Below are 19221 nucleotides of genomic sequence, written 5' to 3'. Positions count from 1 at the left end.
ATTACAATTCTTGAATGGTCATGAACAGACACTATCCTTCCTCCACCATAAAAAGGTTTAGGGAACTTGTTCTTGATGCAGAATCACTTTATATAGTTGCATATGTCTCGTAAGACTGTCAAATATTCAAGATCTACCTCCAATCATACCAAGGAAACAGAGGCAGCGATGCCAGCTACATGCATAAGAACTCCAAAGACAGCTCAATTTCACCTTCCATCAAAATAAGTACATAGGACATGTTACAAGTGTAAGATGGTGTGCAGCATGCTTGGGCTGGTATTCCAATTTCACAACTACCATGAGACTGCTTTAACTTGAGTGGAAGTCTTCTAAAATCCATGGATGTTAATCATCACCTATAGATGCTAATTATAGTGAAAGTGCACTGCCGTGAATGACTTACAATGCAGCTACAGTTCCTGAGCTTCACTTGCTGTAGTTCTTGATTGCTCCCATACATTTCAAGCTCTCTATCCTACAAGGCCTGTGGCAGACTCTTTGGAAAAACATTTTTTTTTTCCCTCTGAGCCTTTAATCACAGACATGCTTTAAAAAAAAAATCCAGTGCTGCAGATACATGAGGGTCTAAGTAGAGAAACTTTCAATGTCTTATATATGCTGATAGCCTCACTTCATTATGTCTAACACCTTTGCTTCTTTATAAACCCTTGGCTCAGCTCATCCTGTGGCATACTTGATGAGGGCTGATGATTTGTCATCAGCCTTTTCCTTCTCTTCTGACATTTTTCATTATCTGTGTTCTCTCTTCTGTGTGACTTCAGCACTTCACCACAACACCTGTCTTGATTCTCCTGAAACTATTATTTCTCTTTAAGTACACTTAATCCCTGGTAGTATTTGGAACAGGGAGATGTGGTGAAACTGATAAGAGGATTGTGAATTTTGTCAACACGTTGATTTTTTTTTTTTTTAATCCCTGCGAAGAACAACTGCTAAGGAGTATTTACCATGCAAGAGTTTCATGGCTTGGCTGCAGCTGTGCACACTGACTGGGGCTACATCCAGGCTCTCCCATTTCTAAATATTCAAGATGGCTCATGATCATTTCACTATCATTCACACAATATAATTATGATCTTCATTTGCTGCTTGGAACCAAGCTTAGCCATATCTGGTTTCACATTAATAGCGAAACTAGTTTAGAAAACTAGACTATGGAAAAATATTTTTCTCTTTAAAGTGGTGAGGGACAGCTGTGCTTACAAACTACCCTTTGTGCCACATTCCCTTTTTTCTTTCCATTTGTCTTTCACACTGTTACCCCTTTAGCCAGTATGCTGCTATATGGCCTCTAGGCTCGGCTCACAATTCTGAACAACCTTTAAGAAGTTAATATTCCTTTATAGAAGTGTTTCCTCACATTCACCCACCCACCAGGAAACCAGGAGAAAAGCATCAAACTCTAAGAAGTTTTTCTGTTCTACCACAGAGATGACAACTGCACTGCAAAGATTTCCTGTTGGGCACTGAGCTTTGCCATAAAATTCAGAAATTCCTTTACACCCCTCTAGTCCTGCTGGTTTTATTTCACTTGCTGCTAACATTATGTAGTTCTTATGTAATGAACAATTAAGAAAGGAGATAGGATTTTTGTATCCTTTGGAATTCATCCATAGAAATAGCATGACCAACAAAGAAAAAAAAAAATATATGATGCAGCAAGCTCTGAAATATAAATAAAAGCCAAACAAAACAAAAAAAAAAACTATTGTTTGAACATATGTAAGTTGGTTTTAAGTGTCTACATTTCTTTTCACTGAGATGCCTGACCCACATGACAGAGTTGCATGCAGTTTTTATAAATATTCAATAAACATGTATTTTTCAGGGAAAAAAAAAAAAATATTTATCACATGATTTATACGTGCCATAAAGCACACTTCCATATTTTTTTTTAACATCAAAATTATGTCATGGAAGCATTTAGAAGATGAACCAGTAAGAGAATCTTTTTACACAGTCCTAAATGTAGGAAGCCTGCTGGTTTTACAACATGCAAGTATCCTGCTGAAGGAGTACAAAAAGCGCTAAAGTGGGACAGAATTTCTTAATCAATACATCATTTACTGAAAAAGAAAAAAAAAGAAAAAAATGGGTCAGCATAGTATATTTACCATTTAAGTAAAAAATAAGCTTCTTGGTTTGAAGAATTTATTAAGAATTTTGGATCCTCATTTTGGAATAGAATTCTCTTTAAAGCTGACATGGGCTTATGTTAAAAATAAAACTAGAAATCCAGCAACATGGATTCATGTGAATGCGTAGTTCCTTAACATAAGGACCCATAACAGGTCACTGTCCTTTCTGTATGCAGAGATTCACCTTAAAAATAGATTTTCCCTCTTTACTTCTTTTAGACAGCTTCAGAAACTTTTAATTTCCAACCTACCCACTATCCATCTTGTATCTGCTAAAAAGACGTTTTTTAATAAAATATTTCATCTCCCAGATTAATCTTTTTGTGCATTTTTTAGTTTCAATCAACCCTTCTCAGGAGACTACTATGATATTTAGATGAGGACCTAAAAGTTTGTGCAATAGAAACATTTCCTGCCTTGAACAAAAATATATATGATCAATTCACAGCGGCACAACAGCACTGGCTTGCAGTAGTCCTGTGACTGACTCACATGTACTCCCAGATGACAGCTGAAGTTCCCTCTTATTAAGACTTTTCACCCTGGTTCTACTATTTCGATAAGCCTGTGTATTAATGATGCCTGCAAACCTTGTATCATGTTTATTAGCATCACAAGCTTTTGTTACCAGTCATCATGAGGAATATTTGGAGGTACCAGTCCCAGATGCTGAGCTACTAATTTCCTTCTGACCTGTATTTTTTTTGTCACCACAGTGACTATAAGACATGGACTTAATAAAACATCCCACTTGATCCAAAGCTAAATATTTTCATAATTTTGCATTGGACTAATAGTCACTTTAGTTGTGGGTCTGAGAACAGAATTTTTTTCATTATTTGCCAGCCAGCCAATAAACCAAAGACAACTACTCACACACCAGAAAAGGCACATGCAATCTGGATACGAACAGAACTTTTATAAGGGTATTCCCATAGCACGTAAAATGCTGCTGGTGATAACTGAGCAGAGGTCCCAGCAGTTTTCTTGCTACATGACACTGTCTTTGAACATTGCTTTATTGTCATTGTCCATTGTCTGCTGTCACTGGACATTGCTTTATTCAGATCATCTTGTAAGGTGCTCAGTATTCCAGACCATTCACACATCTTTTTCTAAACAAAGATATGAAATCAATATATGAACAAGTTAGGAGAAATGTCAACATTGTACAATAGCTGCAGTATAATACTTGTTCCTAAGAAGCCACAGCTGTGCTTCACTGGTTCAAAGTGTAATTCTAACTTGGCTTTTTCATTAGAGAATATTTCTCATCCTGCTTTATGAATACTACCTGCTGCTTCTAGGTATGATATTCAGACTAGTGGGCAATACATATCAGGACAAACCTCTTGCTAGTCAAAAAACGAAATGGAAATATCTAAGTTTAGTTCTATAACAGAGATTCTGACTCACTGAACATATAATTCTCAGAGGATGATTTTCAATGTTGATATATCTATTGTAAAGTAAAATTAAGAGCCAAAGACCAGCCTTCGTGCAATTTTATAGATTATTTCCTAGAAGGTCTTATAGAAATAGTAATTTGAAAAAGATAGCAAGTGGTTATCTGTAATTCAACAATAACACACAGTAGAACAGTGCTGTGATAGCAGGCTCTCTGCTACCTTTGGGGCTGTACTATAAAGAATAGGAAAGTAGCAGGGGGAAAAAAAAAAAAAAATAAGGAAAAGAAAAAGAACAGGAAGGCCAGCAGGGAATCATAAGGCTGCTGAAGGGAGATGCAGAACAGAACTGAAAATTCATTAAACGCTCTTTGCACAACATCACAACCGCATGGACCCAGGAGAACAGTAGCAGCTTTCTGAAATAAAACATTCCTCTCCAGATCTACTAATGCCATCATTGCCTACAGGAATATTCTGCACTATCTACTCCACTGGAGAAGTGAAGCACAGACATGATTAAGTGAATAGCAGAATGTTTTCTGTAGATGCACCTCACGAGGCAGGAGTAGGGAGCAAGTCAGTCTCTCAATCTGAGCCTGAGCTGAGAGGTCAGGCAGACAACAAACAAGCTCCTCTCACTTAAGAGCAGCACTAGGGAGCTCCACAAGCAAAATATAAAAAATTCCACAAATTGACTTCTTGCATTACAAATACATATATTTTAGGATATTCTCTGTGAGATACAAGTGATGTACAAAACAAAGAATTTCTTTAGATTGGTTATATATGAAGTGAACTAAGGTGAGCAAATGAAATATTATAACCTTAAAAGCTATAAATTACTAAGAATTACTACATCACATGGTACCATAAAGGCCTGAAACTTAAAGCTTTCTTAATGGTACCAAAATCCCTTGTTTCAAAACCTTGCAAAGAAATTCCTCCTTTTCTTAGCTCCTACAGTATTGGCAACAATTTAAAGTCATCTATAATTTGCTGATCTGGTGATATCTGTAATACTTCTCATTAAATAGCTAACTTGAAATAGTCACAAACAAGTCACTCTTGGTAACAGGAATTCTAAATTAGGCAAGTACAAGAAAAACAAAATCCTGTAGTTTGTTCTTGATCTCTCTCTTCTGCTCAGGAAGAAAATTGTGCACACAGCCTTTGATTCACAAACAAACAAGGAAATTCCAGAAATTTGAAAATGCAGCACAAAATACAAGCAGTTGTTTTGTTGGGTTTTTTTTGCATATGTCTGATCTGCACTTATTCTCAAAAAGCTCACTTTTGCATAGAAGACAACAACTTCTCGTTTTCATTAATTCTGTATCTATGTATGTACATCTATATGTATGAAAACTAACATGCATATTTTCACATTTGCAAGCAAATCTTGAAGAGATTTCCTAAAAATTCACAGCCTCTGGTATTTTCAGGATATTTAGAGTGTGTAAAAAAAAAAAAAAAATAAAAAGCCTGTATGCAGAAATAATACACAGTTTATAATATTGTTGAGTTTTCATTCTTGAAAAGTAAAATTTAAACTATATTGTCACAGGCAATAAAGGAATAAAAGGTCAGCCTTGACAAAAATGACAACAACAAAAAGAATTCGCAACCCTTTGGAGAAAACAGCAACAGACTCAGAAGGCATACAAGGAGTTGTTTCTCTGCTTGTGGGAGAACAGGGACATGAAAGAAATAGGGAGGTTTTTTCAACACCTTCAGGAAACACAGTAACATTTGAAAGAGATGGTCTTTGATGTACTGGGAAATAAGAACAAGTTTTCAGTCTACCTTAGCCAAAGTGTCTTCAATCATTGGCACTGTTACTGACCAAAGAAACTCATTCTATTAATAAAATGAGACAAAACGTGAAAAACATCAAGTGTAGCTGATGAGAGGACAGTGCAATTCAGAAAGAAGTGTGTGAAAATAGCCCTAAGCTATCCCTTCCCACTTCACTGACCATGAATCAGCTGCTTGAATTTTTTGTTTGCTAATGACTCCATGGATGCTTCACCTTAAGGTGTGAACAGAGGGAGGAAAAGAAAATCCTGGCCATGCTGTGAGCACTCTTAGTTCAGCCTTTATAGAGCTGCACAGCTTGGCAGAGTTTTAAACAAGGCAGCCCAGGTAACACCCTCCCTTACAGGAAAGCACTGGCATTTTCTGATTCTTTGAGGCATCTTACATAATTATAAATAATCCTTCCTCACCCTGACCATGCAGGAGCTACATCATGCTGATATCACAGGCTGCCTCCCTCCTGGAAATCCTCATTCCCTCGTCTCTGCCAGATGCTTTCTAGCACCAATGCCTTGGGACAAAGACGCATTTCTCAGTTCACTCCTCTGCTCATAAATATATCTCCATATCAAGGAATGATTTGATTCACTCTCTTTACAAACATGCAATTTTATTTAGTTAATAAGCATGTTTCTGAGAGCCTGAGCTTTTGGCAGTTTCTCTGGTACCTCAGCAACTCCCCTATAGCAAACTTTCAGTTGAAGCACATGTCACTGGGCTTCTCACTGCTACTGCCATCTGCGACAGCTTCTTTCTTCCTCAATTATGCTTATACTCTCTGGGCTGAATAATAATGTTGCCATCCATGCCAGTCTAAGCATATACCTACATAGTCATTCAAGTAATTTTTACCAATCTGAGTAGACAATGCCATCTTCCACATAATTTCACTGGGGTTTCATCAAGTGTCTAAAGTTCAATGGTAAAGAGTCAAGTCTGGATGAAGATTTTCTTATTTACAAGTTTTTCAGAGTGAAATGAAGCAGCAGTATGTTTCAGTGAATACAAAATTTAAAGTGCTGCCTGAATAGACCAATTTCAGTCAGACCATCATCACTAGAAAAGCTATGTAAGGCCACTGTACTCTCTTCCTAAACTCATCAGGAGACAATATAGTGAATTACTGCTGGACTACACCACCATTTATCCTCTACACCCAAGGCTAACCCCTACCTCACCCACCCTGGGGTGCCATGCTCCACTCCATGCGTTTGTCAGCTACACCCTGGTCTATTACTCAGTACAAAGGGCAGCCACAGCAAGTTGCTGCACTACTTTCCTTCAGATACTAGCTTGCTAATTCTCTGATAATAAGCACATTTATTGAGGCTGGCTGCAAGCAATTCAGAAAGCAGTTAACTCATCCCCACTCTTCCACCTGACCAAGATGTATTTTTATGTTCAGGAACAGTCTGTGCTAAATGAATGTGCTCTTATGGAAGGGGACACAAGCAGCGTATAGTACTGGACTACAACAGCAATACAGATTCATTTTTTTATAGAACCTCTGAGGAGAAATATTTCTGACAATAGCTTAAACTCTGCAGCATTAGGTTACTATGCCCTGAACTACAGGGAAGATCTAGTTTAGCTTTAACTACATAGGACAGACTGGCATTATTTTTGACATTCCAGCTGAAGAGGCCAAGTCCCCTTAATTAGCACAACAGCACATCCAAGGATTTTCTATGAATCAGAAGCCACTTTTGAAATACAAGCAGTATCATTTACAGCCCAAGAAAGTAAGTGCTAAAGAAGCTTCACAGCAAGCATAACTGATGATTTAACACTCGTTTGCATATAAAATCTTAATTAAGATGTTTTGAGAATCAAGAACCTCTCTGTAAGAGGCATTTACAATTAACAGCTTCTTTTTGCTACTTGGTCACAGATATCATGCTGTAGGTAATCTCAGATTTTTTATAAAGCAAAATTATTACCCTACCAGCCAAACTAAGCTGGTTTAAATAGTTGTTATAGTGTGGAGTCAGCACCTTTTTATTTATACTATGGACTTGCAGATTTCCCCAAACTGTTAGAAAACAATGGAAATCCTGTTGAATTACAGAAGGAAAAAAAAAAAAGCAGCAAAAAAAAGAAAAAAGATACCTTACTTCTCTAATGAGGAACCTGACAACGTAAGCATATGTAGACTGCAAAACATAGTGTACTTTAGAAACATTACCGTATAATTTTTAAGTATACATTTTAAAAATGTGTAAACCGAGTAAGTGCTTTTTCTTTTTTTTTGTAATAGATCCTTTAACTTAAGTATAAATAAATAAGCAGGTTAAAAAAAAAATTATGAAAACCAGTGCTTTTAATTGCATTGCAGTAACTTGATATCGGAGAGGGTGAATAACTGTTTGGACAGAACAATACAGAGCATATGTGATATCAGTGATGTGCTTGCTATTGGAAATAGAGATACTGCTTTCAGCTCCTTATAGAACAGCCAAACGCCGATTACCATCACTGATGTAAAATGAAATTAAAGCCACTGAAGCCAAGAAGAATACTGAATACTTACAAATATATACAAGTGAGCAGATTTATATAAATGATGTTACTGTTATGCTGAAAAAATATCTTACAAAATAAAGATAGAAGAATGAGCTTTTAATTGTCCAAGACAGCTGAACTTCTGATTAGGACTAAAAGCAATTATCTGCTAGTGCACCTACACCTTTTCATTTCTGTAATTGCAACATTTTTGTGGTATTAAGAATAGAAAAGTCCATTCTCCACATTAATAGTACACATCAAAGAATTAGGAGTATCTTTTAAGAGCACACCCTTAATACCTCAATTTTAAGAACTCACTTCCTGAAGGTTTCCAAACTGTGATAAACAAGGGGCAAAATGAAGGGACAGTATCATAATCCTCTCTAAATGGGCTTATACAATGCTGTTAATGCTGTACTTCAGTACATCGGATGAGATCATTCCAAAGCTGAAACTCTATGCAGAGTCCAACTCCAGGTCAGGGACATGAAGATATTTTGCAGTCATACTGTTATTCCAGTGCCTCACCTACTACTGCTAGTGCATGATAAGTGGCAACCTGCTATTTTTAGGGAATAAAAATAAGGGGGTAAACATATTCTACTATGTGTAAAAAAAAATAGTTTTATTCTAGCATGTACACAAAGATTCAGAAATCGTTATCGAGAACACACAGCACAAGAGACACAGAATGAATTTGCGGTCAATGATACATCATAAAGCCCCATTAACAAAGCACTATAACAATTCTACTTTTATCTCCATTCACTAGAAAGGATTCAAATCTTAAGGTTGCACCAGAAAAATAGTATTATATATTCCAGGGTATAAAATGTTTATATTATGGTGGGAATCAAATGATTGTATTAGAGAAAGTGCTAAAACTATCCTGGCAGCATTCAGAATGATGGCTGGAGACAACTCAGGTAAAGAGAATTAAGTCCTAAACTATCTTGATATGTTTTTTTCAAACCTGCCATCTAGTATGATAAGCTTTTATTACCTAATATGCACAGGTCTAATCATAGGTCTTACGAGGAAATAACAACAATCTGCTTCAAGACAATCCAGATCATAACCCTCTATCTACCCTGGTTTACTTTTTTGTTCCATTCGTTCTCTCCCTCACCACCTTTATATCCCTTGACATAGTAGAATCACATATATCGTTATGTTAGGATTAAATATATTTTAACATTTTATGTTAAGAAAAAAAAATCCATTCTTTTTTGAGCATTTGAGCAACATGTTTAAGAGGCAAAAACAAAAATCCTAAACAGATTTCAATCTTTTTCTGTAATTATTATTCACAAATTACTAAAGACTTAAATTCAAGGCACGGATTTTGATCACATAATGTTTACCCCAGATTTAAAGGACTCAACTCCTGAAATTTTCATCCTAATCTTCAGTAACTGATTAATACTAGTGAGAACACATTATAAAATGTCTTCTCTGTCCAAGCTGTCTGCATTAATAAACAAAATCAGATCAAAATAACAGTCATTTTAGAGGCAATACAAGTTTGAAATGGTTCTGAAGTTAGGCATCTAGCACGAGACTTGCACTAGCTCATTTATTTAAAAACACATATTATTCAAAACAGTGCGCAAAATTTTATCTGCCTCTGAGGTAACAGGGCATCTGAACAGTTGCCCTTATTCAACAGAATTTCACCTTTTCTAAATAATACCACCTTCCTTAAGGGCTATTAAAACAAGAGTAAACCCATCCTTACAGCTACAATAAATAATATAGGCTCCTTAAATTTGCCAGTATAAAAGCCAGAGGAAACGAGACAACTGCCATGTCCGTACAGTAGTTTTGATAAAAATTTCCGTTATATTCTCTACAGGTGTGCCAGTTCTTTTCTGTGTAGAAAACCATAGTTTCAGGACTTAAATGATCTTATGACTTCCACTGAATTGCAACTATAGGATATGACTGGACTAGTATGATTGCAGAACCTTCTTTCAGCTCTATAAGAGATTTCTTTTTCCTTTAAATTGTTTATTTCTTTGCCTTTCCAATCTAGAGGAAGGATCCACAAATAAGAATATTGGGCTAATGTGACCTAATTCCTTTTTTGGCTACACAGGCATACAACTGTGAAGTGTATGTTTTTATAATGATATCTGGAACAAGAACAACAAAGTACTTAAGCTTGCAAACACCAGGGGGGAAAGATTACACATTTCTTTACGTTCCAGGCAGAGAGATCACAGATTATACCATTTTAACAACAGAACCTGCATCACCTTCTTTTTTAGAAGAACTTGCATCATATTCCAGGCACTATTCTAGTTGACTTTTATGCATACATAAAAGTATTGTCATACACTTTTAAAGTCTCATTGGCCCCAGATGAAGAAGTAATAAAAAAGAGAACCAACCCACAGACTGATCTCTTCCCAGAGATCATCCACTTCTTTCTCTGCAAAGGCTGGAGTCTGAGACTGAAAACAGACTGCTGTGAATGACTCAGAGGTCACCTTTTACATGAGGCCAAAATACTTCTATGTTGCCATATCTAAGGGCATTTTTTAATTGAGAAACTTCCGCAACATCAAGACACAACAGTTAATGTACAACAGGTTTTGGGAACAGCTGGATCTGTCCTTTTTTTTTATAAATATATAGGAATGTTTAAGCTATGCCACAACTCCACATTTTGTTCTGCTTAGCACTGCCTTTCCTATATTAGTAACAATAAAGTTTTGACTTTCAGGACCCCACACCTGAGTGAGCAGGAACCTCTTTCTAAGCAAAAGACTTAGAGGCAGAAATAATGCAGAAGCAGATCCAAGCAAAACTGCCAAAAGGAAGATTCCCAAAATCTATAAACATTTGTGACAAGTGTACAAAAAGTTAAATGCTTGTCTCAAGTTCTGTAGCTTAAGCCATTGTCTGAGATTAAATAAGAACAGTTATTAATTTCACTGAGAGTTACCCCATCACTACATCTATAAAACATTTTATATGACAGCCTCAGAAACAGTTGTTTTGTAATCTTCAGTTAGCTCAGGACAACGTTCTATAGTCTGAATTTTCTACAAAGACTATTCTGTATTCCTGCTTTGATAAGCCTTGGATTTTTCCACATAAAAAAAACCCACCTCTAAATTTCATTGTTCTTCCTAAACAAATCTTTTTTTTAAAAAAACACATGCTATGTGTGTATTTTTCTAACTGTCCTGTTTACTCAATTTACTATCAAATCTCCTTAGTCTAAGCTGTGTCATTACATCTTGAACAGCATTAGCACTCATAAGAGTTCTACATGTCCACAGATTACTTATAATCTATTGATATTAGATGTATTAATTTATTCAACATTCTGGATTAACATCCTCTGTGTCTGGGGCAGGGTGTGCAAATGACAGGTCAATGACAGATGCTTCATATCTACATACATCTTTGACTAATTCTTAAGGTATATTAAGAACAGCATGTGGAAGAGGGCATACTGTGTGCTGATAAGAAACCTTTTGTATTTATCATAAATTCTTCCATTTGCTATTTATGGTCCAGTGACCAACTTGTGTCAGCTGAAACATCTAGCTCATCTTGCGAGCCAACAGAGGAATATAAGGAAAATTTGCTAAACTGTGTTCCCATCTCCCATCTGAAGATGAGCATATGGAAGATTATTGAAAATATCTCCTATCCAGTTTCTTTTTTAAAACACTGGTAATTATTAAACAGAATATATGTGTGCCAAATGTTTTAAGGCACAGATTTTAGTGCTTTCTCACTGATGTGAGCTCCTGACAAAAAACTATCACAGTTCCAGGACATGCACATCACTCAAGTGGTATTAGTAGGAAATGAAATTTAAATTATCATTTGAAAACAACACATAAAACATAATGCCCAACTGCTTGCACATGTGGACAAATGTCATCAGAATTACACTACCTTCACTCCTGTGCCATGGAAGTAAACTCTACATTACACACACACACCATGGCAGATCCTGTCTGACGGACTTGTTCCAGGAGATCTCTGTGGTCCTAACTTTATCATTAGAGTCTGCCACTGCTGAAGCCCTTCACTCAACATGAACTCCACCCTGGAAAACTCCACTAAAGAAAACGTGCAAGGAAGTGCACAGGGGGGTTGGAACTAGATGATCTTAAGGTCCTTTCCAACCCTAACCATTCTATGATTCTGATTCTAAAACTGTAAGTCATACCAAGAGAATTTATCAGTTTCATGTGTACAAAAGTAGCATGTCAGATTTACTGTGTAGCCGTTAATCTTACAACTTCTGCCGCAGACAGTCTGAGTTCTCTAAACATTTCACGAAACAAACCCATTAAGAACTGTGTAGCAGCTTTCAGAGGTAAAGAACCCCTACATTATGCACTGGGAAGGAGTGAACAAAACACATAGTTGACACATTATGCGCACAGTCAACTCACGTTCAAATGATGGACAGTACATTAGTCACCAGCCTATTTTGAAAATGATCTGTGCTCCTTGAATTTCACTTGAACTAGTAAGTACTACAGGAAAGCCTTATTCTAATTCAGTACATGCATTTTCATAGTAATAAACTAATTCTGTTATTACCTGTACGTTATGAGTAGGGTTTATGATACTGAAGTCAACATAAAATTAACTCAAACTGAGGGAGAGACAAAATTTCAGTATTCTCTGCTGAAGACTACAGAACAAATTTGAAGTTGCCAATTGCTAAATCAAATGATTTCAATATTCCCTGACACAGACTAAGCAGAGAGAAAAGAAATTCTACAGCTATTCCCTGAAATTGTTGAAGAAATTGTTGAAGTCAAATACAACTGTATTTCAGAGTTGACCTATAGGCATCGAAATGAGATAGCTTCTAAAGAGAGGGCAACTGTAATCCAACAGTTACTGATGGTCAATAAATATAAAACCTAACAATGCCATTTCAGTGCAAATGCTTCTCAAACTGGAATGCAATTAAACCAGTTGTATTGACATTTATGTCCATTTAAAGGACATAAACACAAGCCAAAGAAGGTAAATGTGAATGTTTGTGCTGATTAACCTTTTATCAGCTGTTATCTTTTTCTTTGCCAATTTTCTTGTATGCAGTAAAGTCTTCCCATATTAATATTGAAATCATATACTGAATCTATCAATATGCAAATGAAAAGAGAAAGACATGAAAGATGTAAAGTTTGAACTCAGTATGGATTTAGCTGCTTCACTGTAAATTACTTCTTAGCCAAGCCTTCTTATCCCTGATTCCTTCACTGCAGCCAACATATTTCATCATAATCTCATAAGAATGAGCCAATAAAGGTCATGAGTCCAGAAAGACAACAGAAAGTTTGATAAGAGGTTCTAAAGATGCACATACAATATGGAAATACTAGCTCAGGACCTGAAAACGGGTCTACCTTGACAATACTACTTCCAGTTCAGGACATATGTGTCTAAACCACAGCCAACTGAGCACTGCCTAACGGAAGTATGTTCACATTTACCTCAGCTATGAACTGTAGCAAGCTCATAATAAAAACCTAACAAGAGTTTTGATGAAAGAGAATTTGTTTAAATAACCATCTTGTATTGGTTCCTAACAGTACGTCACCATGTGGTTTCTCACTATATTCAATGATATCTAAAATGCAAGATATACCACCACTAAAAATCAGTAGAAAAGCATAGATGATTAAAAGTCAGACACATGCAGAAAACATGAACAGAAAAGCCTGAGAAGGAAAAAAACCAAAGTAATAAACACAGATCCTATGTGAAATCAAGAGCTCACAGTCATAATCAACACTAGAACTCACATGGTACCACTGCATAGCAGTGTGTGCTCATTTCGAGAGGTAAAAATTTTAGCACTGCATAATTTTAAACAGTAAAGACAAATTTGTCCCTTCATTTTTATTTTTAAATTGCTCAAAACACAAAGATTTGTGGTGTATAAAGCCCATTTTGAATAGGCTGCTTAATTAGTTCTGCAAGTCTAACATATCAGCTGCCTCGGGATCTGGACAGCAGCCAAGCATCCCAAGTTCAACACATACAGTAGCTCTTCCTGTTCTTTATCCTAACACAGAAGGACTAAAGCTATTACAACCTGAAGTTACCACTAATGTATGTTTCATAAAGTTTACTTTGGGCTTCTTCAGCCTGGAAAAAGAAGCCTTTGGGGAGACCTTAGGGCAGTCTTCCAGTGCCTAAAGGTGGCTGACAAGAATGCTAGAGGGGGACTTTTTACAAGGGCATGTGGGGATAGGACACAAGAGAATGGTTTTAAACTGAGGGTAGATTTAGATTAAATATTTAGAATTAGTTCCTTACTGTTAAAGTGGTGAGGCATTGGAATGGGTTTCCCAAGGAAGTGGTAAACGCTCCATCCCTGGCAGTGTTCAGGGCCAGGTTGGACAAAGCCTTGGGTGATGTGGTCTACTGAAAGGTGTCCCTGCACATGACGGGGGGGTGGAACTGGATGATCCTTAAGGCCCTTTCCAACCCAAACCATTTTATGATTCTATGACAAAAACTCTCCCCCACCTATTAAAGCTATTAAAAGAGCAGATCAGTACTTCAAGACATTCTGAACTGAGAAGTACTCAGTGGGTTTTTTTGTTCTTGTTTTGTTTTTAAACACACTTCAATAGCCTGATGTGAAAAGTTCAGGACAGCTGGTTATTTTTTTGGCAGTATATTCATAAATACAGCAAGTTATTATTCTGTTTCTCCTTAAACAGGAGAGATACCACATGAATTCAGTAATGATATCACACAGGTACTGGCACTTTATTCTATCAAATGTCTTTACAGGAGAAGCTGTGGTAAAACTTGAATTTTACAAAAGCTTAATTTTAAACATGCCCATGCTGAGATGATTCCCAATAGCTCAGTGAATAGAGAGGCATTTTAGGGTCAAGTAAAGCTGGAACAGCTTGCTAGGATCTTTGGAAACTAAATAGAACAGCTCAAATTTATATAAAGGCCTGATTTCTTTATGCATTCTTTAAAAAAGAAATAATCATCCAGTCACTCAATTTCTTTCTGTTCACTTTCTCACAAGAATAAGTGGTAAAAATATTCCTGAAAGGTGAATTTGGGACTCCCGTACCTTAAATACTTGTCAAAAGCAAACTTATAATTACATTATCAATTTAGATAAAATCCTTTTATACCATAGAAGAGGACAAAGAATTCCTGTAATTAACCATTACAGTTTTAAATATTAATGCAAAAATGTCAAATATTCACACAGCATTGGCTGTTGGCTTTTCACATATGAGAAAAGATTTGCAAACCACTGTAATGAAGAATTACAGATTTATATATTATTTTACCAAACAGTAATGTTTCGAGTATTAGTGTAGTGGGTTAAAACTTAAACAGGGGAGATTCAGGTTAGATGTAAGGAAAAAGTTCTTTACTGTGAGGGTGGCGAGGCACTGGAACAGGTTGCCCAAGGAAGTTCTGAATGCTGCATCCCTGGCACTGTTCGAGGCCAGGTTGGACAGAGCCTTGGGTGACATGGTTTACTGTTAGGTGTCCCTGCCCACAGCAGATGGGTTGGAACTTGATGATCTTAAGGTCCTTTCCAGCCCAAACCATTCTATGATTCTATGACCATGTATTCATTCTAACTGATCTGCCCATCATGACTTGAAGGTGATCTATTGGTCCCATATATTTAAAGAATAGCTTTACTGTACATGAACACAGTTACAAAGCTATTTGCATCACTGATTTAAAAAAAAATAAATAAAAAAAAAACAAAAAATCAAACCAAAACCAACCAAAACTGTCTGCTGCCCTAGAAATTTACATCAAGATGCTCTTACTGTACCTTAATTACATACTCACTACTAGTTGCCACCTCTAAATAGTGTGACTTGTACACTTGTACAAAATTTAATTTGTAACTATTCAGAAACACCAGATGGAGGGAAAAAAAAAAATATTGCTTCTTTACAAAATCTTGGCGAATCAGTATACTCCTTTGAAAATGTTTACTACTATCCATTATCTGATCCCAAAGGACAAACCTAGAGAAACCTTATTGAGTTTTCAACCCTATTCTATTATAAATATTTAGCATCATGGGAATACTCAGAATTTTACTCCCTATTTTGCTCTGGAGATATCACCTAAAGGGACTGTTTCTCTTTAAGTGTATTGAATAATGAAACACTGACATGTTTTCTTAAGCAGTATGTTCCATGTAAAGAAATTATGGGTTTTTTTCATCAATTCATGTTTGTCTTGATTTGTACATTGGTTGTTACGCTTTGCATGATCTGTTTCAATCTATATATTGCAGACAAATAGGGAACGATGAAATTCTAAACTGTTGTTTTCATGAGAAAATAACTTATCTTGCAATTCTGCACTATCAGCAAAACATTCACTTTAAAGACCTGGCAAGTGTAAGATTAGCTGTTACAGTATTACAGGGTTTGAGCAATAAAATACTGTAACATATGGCAAGCCAAACCAGTAAGAAACAACACTTAATATTGAAGGAGGCCAAGTAAACAGCATCTTTTGTAAAATATTTAAAAAAAAAAAAAGAAAAATTCCTTCAATGGTTATTGTAATAAATGTGCTAGATATTATCATTTCAATTATCATTTCAGCTGCAGTTCACACCAGTAACAAGGTTGTTCTAGACATATAAAACCTGTTTTTATTCCTCTCCAATTCTTCTCCCTAATCACTCCATAGGCAAGGACTGAATACATAATATTCACTATGGCAAGCAGAGACCAAAATTTTCAAGCTTACATACCTCACACTGGACAACTATATCCATTGCTTGTCATCAGAATTAAGAACTGGATTGCCAATGAATTGGGCACTTGTGTTATCACTCCACCAGAATCAGAGAATTTAAGCTATTTCACTGCAGTAGCTTTCTCTTTGGTATCCAGGAAATTGCCTAGTAACTTCTACTTTCGGAACAATGTTTTTCATACCATAGACCATGTAGCCAGAAATAAATCAACCTGACTCACATGCAGTCTTATAGGAAAGCTAAAAAAAAACTAATAAAGTTATATCAAATCACTTGCTTTGACTAGCAAATATACAAATTCTGCTCATAAAAAACAGCACAGAGGTAGTCATCAGGTTACTATTCTACATTGTACGATAGCCACTGTAAACTGGTGAGACAGATTTTATGTATGGTATCAACCACTCACTCCCAGGGTTTTGCAGTTACGTTTATGAAAGATTAACAGCAGGCACTAATACAAGTATCATGACTCTTTTCAGGCAGTAGGTGAAACCTTGAAGAAAAAGTGGCTCTGTCTTCACAAAAGTGACCTGACCTTTGCTTTGGTGGGTTTTTACTCTGCAAGAAATAAAAAGCACTGCATGCTTTCCAATGCATCCTTTCTAGCTGATAAACTATTTTGTTCTAGCACTCAGCACAAAAGGACTACATTTTCTAAAGATCAAATAGCATGTTATTAGTGCTAGCTAAGGATAGCTCCATGCGTCATACTAGAAACAAACTTCATAGACCTGGAATGTCACATAAATCATGAACAAACAAAATATGTAATTGGCCAAGAACCTTTGATATGGTTACCAATTAGAAGTAATTCCCATTGAATTAAATATTTAATTTTACAGTGACTCTGCAGTTCTTTGGATATCAAAGGCATCACAAATCCAGCATGCTTATCTTTTATGACACTTCTGCTCTGAAAATTTCTTGCAGCATGCAAAGAACTCTGTAGGGTAACTGTGATGTGTTGCACAAGCAAGCTAACCTAATCTTAACTTGACTATTAATAAAATTCCTTCAAAACCCACAATAGTATGTAATGGTTTTACCTGCAACCGATTAAATGTTTCTGAAACAACTTGTAGTTCAGTGCAAGCAATAGGGGATACTTTCATTGGACACAGAATACCGTGATAGTGAAAGTAGTTCTAGTATATGATGTGGTAGCAAAGAACCCCTTCTGTTAATGGACTTATAAAGTATTTAAATATATTAAGTTTAGTGGAAACTGTTGCTTTTATGGAGCCAGATCCTGCAGTCTTTGCACAGCTAAAACTTCCATGGAAATTTGCACAGCTAAAACTTCCATGGAAATTTGCACAGCTAAAACTTCCATGGAAATCAATAGGAGCTTTTATAGTATAATAGTAAGGACATGCCCAGTGTCAGTAACATAATACAGTTCTGCTGCTATGCTTTTTGTGCATGCTCAGACTATCTCCGTCACTTGCAAGAGCTCAAAATACAGAAATTTGAGTGAAATCAAGAATATAAATACCCTTTTTTATATAAAAATTATAGCTTAAAAGGGAGCATGGCACAATGGTATTGCATTTTTCTTTGGCTAAAATATTAAATAATGTTGAAATATTTTGTCTTGAATATTTATAATGTATTAAGTGAATTTAAAGTGAAGTTTAAAAATAAAAAAAAAAAAAAATCCTTATATTAAATTCAACACCATTGACCATTCTGGGGAGAACTGTGACAATGGCTATGATGGCAGAATTTGGCTCTGTATATTGTTAGCAAAAATAAACCCCAGACTGTTTATATGATGTAAATTGCTTTTTAAGATGTTACTAGAGCTATAACCACTGCAGGCCCAGGCTTATACATTCGAGGTTCATGGAGAGTTTGCCTCAGTGAACTACAAGGAACTGTGCTTTATTTGCAAATTCAGCTCAGTGATGGTTTTTACAGAAAAATAAATAGAAAACTACATAAATAAAACCCAAACAAACCCAGGTATTTCAGGTATAAACGCTTGGGTAACTAAAATTACCTGAGGGAACCGATCCTGATATGGATCTCATATGGAGACCACACTCTGCAGGAGGTCCAAAGGCTTGGGCTGGCGCTGGAGTATTTCCAGCAGGTCTAGCCACAGCACGGCACTGCTGTGTTCCTAGGGACTTCACTGGGGCAACTCCGACACAGCCACAAGACCATGGCTAGGCCCCTCCCACGCTGTTAACTGCCAGGTTCGCGGATGATTTATCACTGTTACCATTTTCGAACGGTGTTTGTGTATTCTACTTTCAACCACGCTTTGGTTCCAGCCGCCAACGCCTGGTCGGTTCTGGGGTGTGTTGGGACGCGGTGGTTGCTCGGCTCGCTGCTGACTCGCGCCATTGTTGATTTCGCTGTTGTAGGGGAAAGGCGCCAGGGCGGCAGATAAGGCTGTTGCCATGGTGATGAAGGAGATTCCGAGGGAGGAGTCTGCAGAGGAAAAGCCCCTCCTTACTATGGCATCACAGGTGGGCGGAGCGCGGGGTCCGAGCAGGCCGGGGAGCGGCTGGTGGTCGGGCCCGGCGTACGGGAGAGGCCGAGCAGCTGCGGG

General features: G+C 36.7%; 1 protein-coding gene across 9 annotated transcripts in view; it reads left to right on the top strand.

The window, feature by feature from the left end:
* The window catches only part of PEX5L (peroxisomal biogenesis factor 5 like), a 108654-nt gene that overhangs the window by 49450 nt on the left and 39983 nt on the right, over positions 1 to 19221 (top strand). For 5 of the 9 annotated variants that reach the window (XM_062602908.1, XM_062602912.1, XM_062602907.1 and 2 more), the window contains 2 exons: positions 17141 to 17206; positions 19034 to 19138. The exons of 2 other annotated variants lie outside the window; for them this stretch is intronic. In XM_062602908.1, the coding sequence (XP_062458892.1) occupies positions 17141 to 17206; positions 19034 to 19138 (171 nt within the window). The remainder of the gene's footprint in view (positions 1 to 17140; positions 17207 to 19033; positions 19139 to 19221) is intronic. 2 more of the 9 variants (XM_062602910.1, XM_062602911.1) reach the window with 1 other exon arrangement.

The sequence above is a fragment of the Pezoporus occidentalis genome, unplaced genomic scaffold (genome assembly GCF_034315485.1).
Source record: "Pezoporus occidentalis ecotype Australia unplaced genomic scaffold, CSIRO_AGI_Poc_V1 ctg8, whole genome shotgun sequence".
Lineage (NCBI taxonomy): Eukaryota > Metazoa > Chordata > Aves > Psittaciformes > Psittacidae > Pezoporus > Pezoporus occidentalis.
This window is presented reverse-complemented; position numbering and strand designations above follow the sequence as displayed.